This window comes from Sylvia atricapilla, chromosome 19 (genome assembly GCF_009819655.1).
Source record: "Sylvia atricapilla isolate bSylAtr1 chromosome 19, bSylAtr1.pri, whole genome shotgun sequence".
Lineage (NCBI taxonomy): Eukaryota > Metazoa > Chordata > Aves > Passeriformes > Sylviidae > Sylvia > Sylvia atricapilla.
The window spans coordinates 5,494,412-5,503,528 of NC_089158.1; the positions used below are offsets into that span (position 1 = coordinate 5,494,412).

Here is a 9,117-nt window from a genome sequence, read left to right on the forward strand (position 1 = left end):
GCGCGGGGCGGGCCCGGCATGGCGGCGGCCGAGCTGGCCGGGGTGTTCGCCGTCTACAAGCCGGCGGGAGTGGCGTGGGGCCGCGTCCGGGAGGCGGTGGAGACGCGGCTGCTGCGCGGTGAGCGCGGGCGGCGGGAGCCCCTAGCCCACCCCATCCCATCCCATCCCATCCCATCCCACCCCATCCCATCCCATCCCATCCCATCCCATCCCATCCCATCCCCAGTGGCTAACGGTGGGACCCGGCCCGTCCCGTCCCCGGGGTTCGCCGGCCGCCCCTAACCCGCCCCTCGCTTCTCTTTCAGAGCTGAACGCGGCGCCGGGACGCGCCCCGCGGCAGCAAGTCCGCTTCCTGCCGGCCTCGGCGCCGGGCGGCGGCGGGGCCGTGGGGCTGGTGGCTGCCCGGCTGCCGGTGCTGGCCGACCACCCCCTCGGTAAGGGCGCAGCGGGGCCTGGGCCGGGGGAAACCGGGCACCGGTGGGAGCCCCGGGCGGGCGCCGCGGACCGGCTCCATCACTGTCTCCGTTGCAGTCCGAGGCCCGCGGTTCAAGAAGCTGAAGATTGGAGCAGGTCACCGGCTGGATGTGAAGGCGTCGGGAGTCTTCGGTGGGTCTCGTCCCGGAGCAGCAGCGTGTCCTGCTGCCTGCGAGGTGATGGGTTTCCATGCGGGGAGGAAGGGTGGGTGCACGGCCGGTACGCTGCAGCAGCCCCTGGATCTCAGCCCCACGGGGAGTTCAAGTGCCAAAACACAGAAGAAATGTTGCAGCAAGCTGCTGGCACACTGGGTTTTGCTGGGGGACACCAATCCCCATGTCTGCTCCACCACCTGCCTTGGCTTCACTCTGGCTGGCGCTGCTGAGCATTTGCCCTGAGTGCCCAGGTGGAAAGTTCTGGGGAAACCCAAGAGCTCTGGTTACAACCCGATGGTTTTCATGCCAGACAGTAATCTGGGGGTCTGATTGCACTGCTCAGACATGATTCCTAAGGAGATAGGGCTTTGTCCAGGGGGCAAGAGTGGTGTGAGTGTTCAGCGCTGTGTAAGTGCACATCAGTGACTTTTTGTGAGGCTGTATAACAAGTTCCCCATTTTCTATGTTTCAGTGCTTGGCATTGGCCATGGGAACAAGCTGCTCACTGACCGGTACAACTGCCACCTGACCAGGGTAAGTGCTGGCTCTGAACAAGCCACGGAGACCCAGAGTGCCATCACACACTTGATCCTGCCCCAGTGCCCCAGACCAAGTCTCAAGCCTGCCAATGCTTTTGAGAGCTTTTCAGGGTGCAGAGTGTGGTCTTTCACATGAGCATCCACTTGTAGCCTTTTGAGCAGAGGATGCTACTGTCTTCTTGTGCAAAGCTCTCATAGCCTGCACTTCTAGTAGCTGCATGGTGCAATATTGCTGCTCAATTGCTTGGAGCATTTTTTGGATAACTTGCATTCTTTGTCCTTCTTCCAGGTTTATACTGTTGGTGGGCTTTTTGGTAAAGCCACTGATGATTTCTCAGAAACAGGGAATTTAGTAGAGAAGACAACATTTGGTAAGAAACTGATCTGATATGGTGTATTTTTTTTTTTAAACAGAACACCAAACAGCAGATTAACTGCAAAGCATTTAATCAGGTGAATTGCACAATGACAAAAGCACATCCTGCATGTCTTCTAATGCTTGTTGATGTTGTAGTTCCCCTGTTCCAAATCTAACCACAATATATACAAAGCCAGTGTGAATGCTGGTCACAATGGGTTGGTCAGGACCCAAATCTCCCTGTGAATCACACTTGGAGATAGCAGTTAGGAGATTTCAATGAATGAAAACATATGATAAGAAAACTGGAGCATCAACATTTTGGAATCAGTTAAGCCAAGTAACTCTTCCCTTTGCAGTCCAGCTCTGTGCTGCTGCGTGTAGAGCCAGGGGAAATGACTCTGTGAAGGCCACCCCTCAGCTCTCATCAGCCCCTTTTGATGTAACTCCCTGCCCGAGGGACAGCAATACCTCAGTGACACTTTTCAGACTTTCCAGTTTCTGGATGGATAATTGAGACTTTGTTTCTGCCTTAATATTTGCAGATCATATCACAAGGGAGAAGCTGGAGCGGATTCTTGCTGTCATTCAAGGGACAAACCAAAAAGCCCTGCTGATGTGCGTATCCACCGGGGAAATGAGCTGATCCCACTGCCATTTGCTGGTCTTCAAAACAAATGAGAGGATTTTGTTTCCCATAATCGAAGTCTGTAGAGGTTGGAGTGCCTAGAAAGGGACAGAGAGGAGTCACTCTGTGTGCTCTGTGCTCTGGTGAGAGGGTGCAGTTAAATGTCCTTCTTGTATCCCAGAATCTCCAATCTGCTGGTTTAGGACCAATCTGTTATATTAGCAGACAAAATGTCAGCAGACTGCTGACAAAAATAAATTGTAGATATGACCAAGTACCTTTGTCCCAAACTGTGCTACACTGCTGACAGTACATAGACCACTAAAATATATGCAAAACCTCACTGGATAGTTTTAAGGATAAAAATTGCATTTCTGTTTTATTGGGGCTGGACATATTTTGAATCTCTTTGGAAAGAAGTTCTAAATGTCTCTGCTGCTCTCTTTTTCTTTTTCTTTTTTTTTTTTTTTTCCTTTTTTTTTTTTTTTTTTTTTCCTTAGGTATTCTAACATTGATATGAAAACACAAGAGGCATATGAGCTAGCTGTCAAAGGGTTGATTCGCCCCATGGGAAAAAGCCCCCCAATAATCACAGCAGTCCGATGCCTTCAGTTTGCACTTCCAGAATTCCAGCTCGGTAGGACTGGCACAGAATGTACTGGGGAACTCTGTGTATATGTTATGGCAAAGAAGTTGGTAAACTTCATTTTCTTACTCATTATTAAATGCAAAATGGGTTGGATTTCTTGTCAACTTATAACTTCTCTGGTAAATCCAGCCAGCTCATAGCTTTTTCCTTGCCAGTTCAGATCAAGGCTGGAAAAGCCCAAGGCTGGAAAATTTGCATTGTGAATACCTAGGGGAAAATTCTTCTTAGCTCAGTGTTTCAGTGTAATGCATTTCAGTGCTGGGTTGTTTTTGTTTTTGTTTTAAAGTGTGGCTTGTTTTCCTGTAGCCAGTCAAATTCCCTCACAAATTATTTGTCTTATAAAAAAAGGTGCCTTTTTATCTCCTTTGAAATACCTAAATTTCTGCATTACTCTTCTATATCTATAGCTTTGTTTTCTAAAGTATTCACTTTGGAAGGATGTGGAACACCCTGCAGTATTCCAGAAAATCATACCCTGCTCTTAGTGCCTTCTGCCAAACCAGTTCTTTCAATGTAACTGCGAGTGATATCTGGATTTACAGATATCAGAGTTTGTGTCAAAGCTTTGCTTCTGAAGGAAAGTCTCTGTCCTCCTAGAAATCCACTGCTTGCATGAGACCCAGCAGTACCTCCGGAAGATGGTTCACGAGATTGGTCTGGAGCTGAAATCATCTGCTGTGTGCACACAAGTGCGGAGAATACGCGACGGAGTTTTCACGGTGGACGATGCTCTCCCGAGAACCCAGTGGAACCTGCAGAGCATCCAGGAGGCAATTCAGAGCTGTCAGCTCAAAGTCGAGACAGAGCTGGAGAAAACACTGGGACACGGGGAGAACAGTCTCCTTCATCAGCTGGGTGAAGGATGGAGACACAGCTGAGCACGGTCTGCAGGAGTGTCCGTGAGCAATCCCTGCAGCACAATACAGCAGGGACGTGCCAGCAACGTGATGGACAGCAGTAGGAAAGAGGTTAATTGCAGTTCACTTCCACCCTTTCCTTGAAATTACTTTTATCAGTTTTTTTTTTTTTTTTCAGTGACAGGCTGTATCTTTTTTTTTAAAGCATCACAAAGTTCATTAACAGGAGTTAGCTGTGCCAAAAATGCTGTTGATTTTGAGAACATTAGGTTGCTAAGGGATATAAAAACCCATTCCCAATTGTTTAGCAGCAGGAAGTAGTGTCTTAGAAAGCTGTATTCCCTTGACTGCACAGATTTGTTCCTTGCAACTGGCAGCCTAACTTATGTACTGTATGGATTTTATTTTCTCTGTGTTCTCCTGGAGTATTTTCTTTCCATTAGCCCTGCTCTCAGACACATGAGAGCTCAAAATTGGGCTAAATGAGGGATGTGCAGGAGAAAACACAGCTTACCCAAAGCAATGCAAGGAAATGGTTTTATCCAGAGTAGGCATGTGATGAAAAGTGGCTTATAATGGGGACTAATGCACAGGAGCCACAAAAAATAAAATGGAAAGTGACCTAATGGGGAAAAGGTTGGTTCTTGGCTCAGTACTCATCCATGTATATTGACTCATAAAAAACCCAGCAAGTGCTACTTTATTTTACCATTTTTCTCCTGAGGAGCCAAGGGTATTCAATGGTCTCTGGTATCCTCTGCAGCAGCTCCTTGCAGACAGCAGTTCCTGCCCTATGGTGAAACTGTGAACTCTGTGATACCATTTGGTCTCTGTTAGCTGATTACAGCTGGGTCTGACTTTGCAGAAATACACTTTCTAAATTTAAGTTAAGAATCTGGAATTACACTTGCCATTATTGCACTGTATAGTTTTCCAGTTATATATTTAGTGAGTTTGGAGATTTATTTATGGAAAGCAGAAGATTTGTTCTGTTCCTCTCCTGGACTTGGACAAAAGCCAGCATATTTCATCCTTCAGGTGACAGCCATAAAGGTACAAGAGTAAGTCTGGAGGGGCAGTCACAGGGGCCATGATGAAGTACCTCAGTGGCAGTATGGAGTCCTGTCCTGAAGCATCCCAGGAGTCCTTAACTTTGTCCCTGGGATCTCTCAGTTCTGGGTTCCTCTGGGCTGCACAGAGCAGCCAGAACAGTTGTGGAACGCAGCTGCCACCACCTGGCAGAGCCACTGTGCCAGCAGCAGGGATTCCCCAAGGACACCAGGCCCTGTCCATGGGTTGTTCTGTGGGTGTTCTTGTCCTCCATGGACAAGGGATTGGGATCAGGGGACCTTCCCTGGACACCTGCCCATTGCTACCTGAAGTGTAAACCCATCCCTGCAGCTTCTAGCAGGACACTTGCACAGCTACAGCTGCAAGTTTTAACCCCAGTGTTCCTACACAGTGGGGAAGAAAACAGGGACTCCTCACTCCTTGAACAACCTTCAGTAACTTTGCTAATGGACTATACTTCATCCCTTCAGCTCACATCTCACACAAACTGAAGAATTTCCGTATATACTTCCTATTGCAAAAAACAGTTTCCAGTTGTGTGTGTCACTGACAGAGGAACATTTTGGTTGGAACACTCCAGGCTGAGCCAGTCCTTCTACACAGGAAATACCAGCCAAAAAAGTAACTTTAGTAACAAAGTTTGCATTTCCCAGTTCTTGCCACCTTGTGAGGTTTTCCCTCTCCTTAAAACTACTCCAAAACACAAGTGTTCCACACTTGGCAGAGTGGTAAGTGGTGGGGAGGGGTGTGAATATCCCCCTGAGAGTCCACTCTGGTCTGGCCACAGGAAAGTCTGCACAGCTGCACTTCAACAGAGACTGACTTGGATGAATCATGGAATGCAGAGGCTCTTTCTGTCCCCCTGCTTGAGACCACTCCCCACAGCTTTTGAGGCAAAACAAGACACTTATTAGTGATGTTTCTGTGCCACATCCAGAGCCAGGAGTGCAAAACCAATTATCTGTTCTCAGCAGCAGCCTTGTGCCTGGTTTCTGGCTTCCAATCACAATGAATGAAGACAAATTAATTTGATTCAGATTTTTAGTAATAAGCAGGCTGCAGCATGGGCCTAACTTGGAGACCACAAGGGAAACTTACTGTCTAGAAAGTAAAAATGGGCAGAAAGACATCAAGCCTGAGTGGAAAAGGTAAAGTACGTCTGCAGTCAGCAGAGCACTTCATCACTTCCAACTGCCCAAAGCAGCCAAATGTAGTCTGTGCAGTCACCCTCAGCCCTAACACTGACATTGAAACACTCTCGTGCTCCCAACATCATCCACTGTCCAGGACAGTGCTCACTCCCACCATGACTCTGCACTTAGAGCAGAGAAAAGTGTTTCTGCACCTGCACATTCCTGGAGAAAACATATTAATAACTCATGTTATAGTTGTCTCAGTATAGTTTTAGAATTTGTTCCCAGGTTCATTCGATGTTTTATAGGCTCTTAAAGTGAATTACTTTAAGGTGTGAAGGTTGCTTTATTCAGAAAGGACAGTTCAACACAACATTTTGCCATTTACTACAGAAATGATACAAAATCTCCAGATACCAGAGCAGGTTAAGTACAAAAATGCAGAACACCCAGACTTCTCTGGATTTGTTGATAAAACAAAATAAAACCCTCAAACCACCACAATTTCTTCCTTCTTCCCTCCCTTCTTCTGAGGGTTTTCCTTTCAAAGCAGCTATCACATTGCACCTTTATATGTCCTCACTTCCTGTATCCATTCAGTAACCAACAGCCCCTGGACACTGCAGGGAATCAAAGGCTCCATGGAAGAGGCTCAGTATCAACCTGAACTACAACTTTCCAAAAAAAAAAAAAAAATTAAGAAAAAAAATCCTGTTGATCAGGTAGTACATGAAAGTATCTCAAATCCTACATCCCTATTCCAAGGTTCCTTTTCCACCTTCTGTCTTGTCTAAACCAGGATGACACCAGTGTGTAATGGCCCAGTGACAGTCACTTTTGCAGGACATGGCACTCTCCAGGTTCAGGACTAGTCACTGAGCTCCAGGTCATACTCAGGATAGAGCTGTTTCGTAGTGACCCCTCGGATAACAGCTAGGAAATAAAGGAACAGCATTGCTTTCATTAAACAAAGGTCAGATGAGTCAGAAACGTGGTGTTTTCCTCCCCTAATTATCCCATAGCACATCCCATAGAGAAGAAACCCAAGGTTTTGCAGCTGTGCCTCCTGCTTGCCCAAACACTTTTTTTAAAGTGAAGAATGTGAACACACAAACTTTGACTCCATGGTAGCAGCTTCTTTCTGTGTCTCTATGAAAATACTGACTAAAAAGGTCTTCAACAGCTTTTCCTTCCTTACCTAGCTTACCCAGGAGCATCTGCCCAGCATCTTTGATTTCATTGTACTCATGGAGCAGAGAGATGTGCTTGTCTAGTTCCTCCAGGCTGTAGCCCCTGTAAAGTAACACCAGAAAGGTCACAAATGACACAGAGGGACTGGGGGTTCCTGCTGCTGTGGGAGATAACCAAGCCTGGTACCTCAAAAGCAGAAACTGCAGCAAAGCGCAGCTGCTGCAAGCTGTAAACATGAAAGCTCTAAAAAAGCTCAAGAAAGCCAATTCACTCAAGTTCTCAGAATCAAGGAGAAATGAGCAGGCTGTGGTGAATTCTGTTGATATGTATCTCTAATCTATATACAGAAAAAAAATCAGGAATCATAGAATCATTTAGGTTGGAAAAGACCTCCAAGATCATCAAGTCCAACCTTTGGCCAAGCACCACCATAGTAACTAAGCCAGAGCACCGAGTGCCATATCCAGTCATCTGTTGAACACCTCCAGGGACCATGACTCCCATCACCTTCCTGACCAACCCATTCCAATGTTTAATCATCCTTTCAGCAAAGAAATTCCTCCTGATGTCCAACCTTAAATTCCCCTGGGACAGCCTGAGGTCATTTCCTCTTGTTCTGTCTCTAGAAGATCTGTTTATCCTTGAGGATAAATGAAAAAGGGTTTTGGAACAGCCTTTGTTCTACCATTTCCATCCTATGCACTACACTCACCTTAGAAATATCAGTCCTACACAACAAATAACAAATGGCTAAAATTATCTCTTCCCAGTAAACACATAATTACCACAGGAACACCCAGGCTAAAGCAAAAATCCTCTTATGCAAGCTCCTAGTACAACTTGTTTTGCTTTACCACATAAAGTGGAAAGAATTCCCTCTTGTCTCTAACAAGTCCCATCACTTACAACAACACTGTAACCAACATTGCACCATGCCAATAATGGCATCATAGAAGGTCAAGTCTCAGCTCCAATTCCTGGAACACATTTTGTTTTAAAAACAAAAATTATTAAGGCACCACAGTGAACACTGAGCTTGCCAAGGACATACTCGGATTGTAATTGTGCAATTTCCTGGTCTAGAGCAAGGTCTTTCTGTTTCAGCTCTTCGATTTCACACCGCAGGGCTTCTTTGCTGGCTCCATTAGGCTGGAGGGACTTTGGAGATGGGATCTGTAGAACACGAAGACATGTAGCAGGAACTCGGCTCTGGATAAGCTACAATGCTGGAGCACTAATGCGTAAACAGTGTGTGTGTCACTGGATAAAACAGGAGAAAACAGAAAAGGAAAAAAAATATCCCCAGAGCAGGGAGGGGGGGATTCAACTAAAATATGGATCAGCGTACATAACGTTAGCCTGTTCCATATCACACTCTACAGCACTTTCGAGAGCTACAGCGTAAAGTGAAAATAAATAATTAAAAATCACAACGTGTCTTTTAGGAGAAGCTCTCAGCGGGACACAGTGCAAACTGCGGTGCCGGCACTAACCCAGGGAACCAGCACCTTCACCCTCAGGGTAAAACACTCCCCAGCGGGCCGGGCTGAGCCCCCGCGAACACGCGATGGGCTCCGGGGCAGCCCCACGCAGGACTCACCGGGATCCTGAATCCCGCAGCGCCGCTCCGCCGGCCGCCGGCCGAGACCCTGCAAAGCAGAGGGCGCCGCGTCAGGGGCCGGGACCGCCGCCTCGGCGGGGACACCACCCAGGAGAGAAGGGCAGAGGGGAACCGGCTCCTACCTGCTGGGCAGGGCCCGCGGCGGCGGCTCGCGGGGCGGGCTGCGGCCCGCGCTCGGCGGGACCCGCTCGGCCAGGGCTCCGGGCTCCGGGCTCCGGGCTGAGGGCTCCCGCCACACCGGAGAGTTACAGCCCTCCCTTCCCACCGCCACAGAGCACGCCGGGAGCTGTAGTCGTGCCTCCGGGGCCACGCCGGGAGCTGTAGTCCCGCTGCCGAGGGACATGCCGGGAGTTGTAGTTTCCTGTCCGCCCCGACAGCGGTGGGGCTGCAGGTGACATTTGGTGTGGCAGGACACAATTGTCCCCCAATGGCCGCACCAGA

At 48.1% G+C, this 9,117-nt stretch overlaps 2 protein-coding genes across 3 annotated transcripts; one reads left to right on the top strand and one right to left on the bottom strand.

The window, feature by feature from the left end:
• The first annotated feature begins 8 nt into the window (after positions 1–8).
• TRUB2 (TruB pseudouridine synthase family member 2) lies at positions 9–4,602 on the top strand. The gene is made up of 8 exons (XM_066332655.1): positions 9–118; positions 306–434; positions 532–606; positions 1,102–1,163; positions 1,458–1,539; positions 2,072–2,144; positions 2,655–2,791; positions 3,401–4,602. Exons 1-8 carry the CDS (start codon positions 19–21, stop codon positions 3,679–3,681), a joined length of 939 nt encoding a protein of 312 aa, XP_066188752.1. The 5' UTR covers positions 9–18; the 3' UTR covers positions 3,682–4,602.
• Positions 3,436–9,029, bottom strand: SWI5 (SWI5 homologous recombination repair protein). Of its 2 annotated transcripts, none has more exons than XM_066332657.1 (5): positions 8,799–9,029; positions 8,656–8,704; positions 8,107–8,228; positions 7,063–7,157; positions 3,436–3,555 (listed from the first exon to the last, which is right to left on the bottom strand). In XM_066332657.1, the coding sequence occupies exons 1-5, from the start codon at positions 9,017–9,019 to the stop codon at positions 3,518–3,520; spliced, it is 525 nt and encodes a 174-aa protein (XP_066188754.1). In that variant the 5' UTR covers positions 9,020–9,029; the 3' UTR covers positions 3,436–3,517. The 2 variants fall into 2 exon arrangements, with proteins under 2 accessions (XP_066188754.1, XP_066188753.1); XM_066332656.1 differs by lacking the exon at positions 3,436–3,555 and adding an exon at positions 6,198–6,797.
• Between the last annotated feature and the right edge of the window lie 88 nt (positions 9,030–9,117).

Bases quoted from the DNA above. Each gene is read 5' to 3' on its own strand.
- SWI5 (XM_066332656.1), bottom strand. From the start codon at position 9,019: ATGTCCCTCGGCAGCGGGACTACAGCTCCCGGCGTGGCCCCGGAGGCA. The intron at 8,705-8,798 runs GTAGGAGCCGGT...TCTGCTTTGCAG, and splicing joins CCGCGGGCCCTGCCCAGCAG to GGTCTCGGCCGGCGGCCGGC. The intron at 6,798-7,062 runs GTAAGGAAGGAA...TTTATTTCCTAG, and splicing joins GATGCTCCTGGGTAAGCTAG to CTGTTATCCGAGGGGTCACT.
- TRUB2 (XM_066332655.1), top strand. From the start codon at position 19: ATGGCGGCGGCCGAGCTGGCCGGGGTGTTCGCCGTCTACAAGCCGGCG. The intron at 607-1,101 runs GTGGGTCTCGTC...TCTATGTTTCAG, and splicing joins GAAGGCGTCGGGAGTCTTCG to TGCTTGGCATTGGCCATGGG. The intron at 2,792-3,400 runs GTAGGACTGGCA...CTGTCCTCCTAG, and splicing joins ACTTCCAGAATTCCAGCTCG to AAATCCACTGCTTGCATGAG.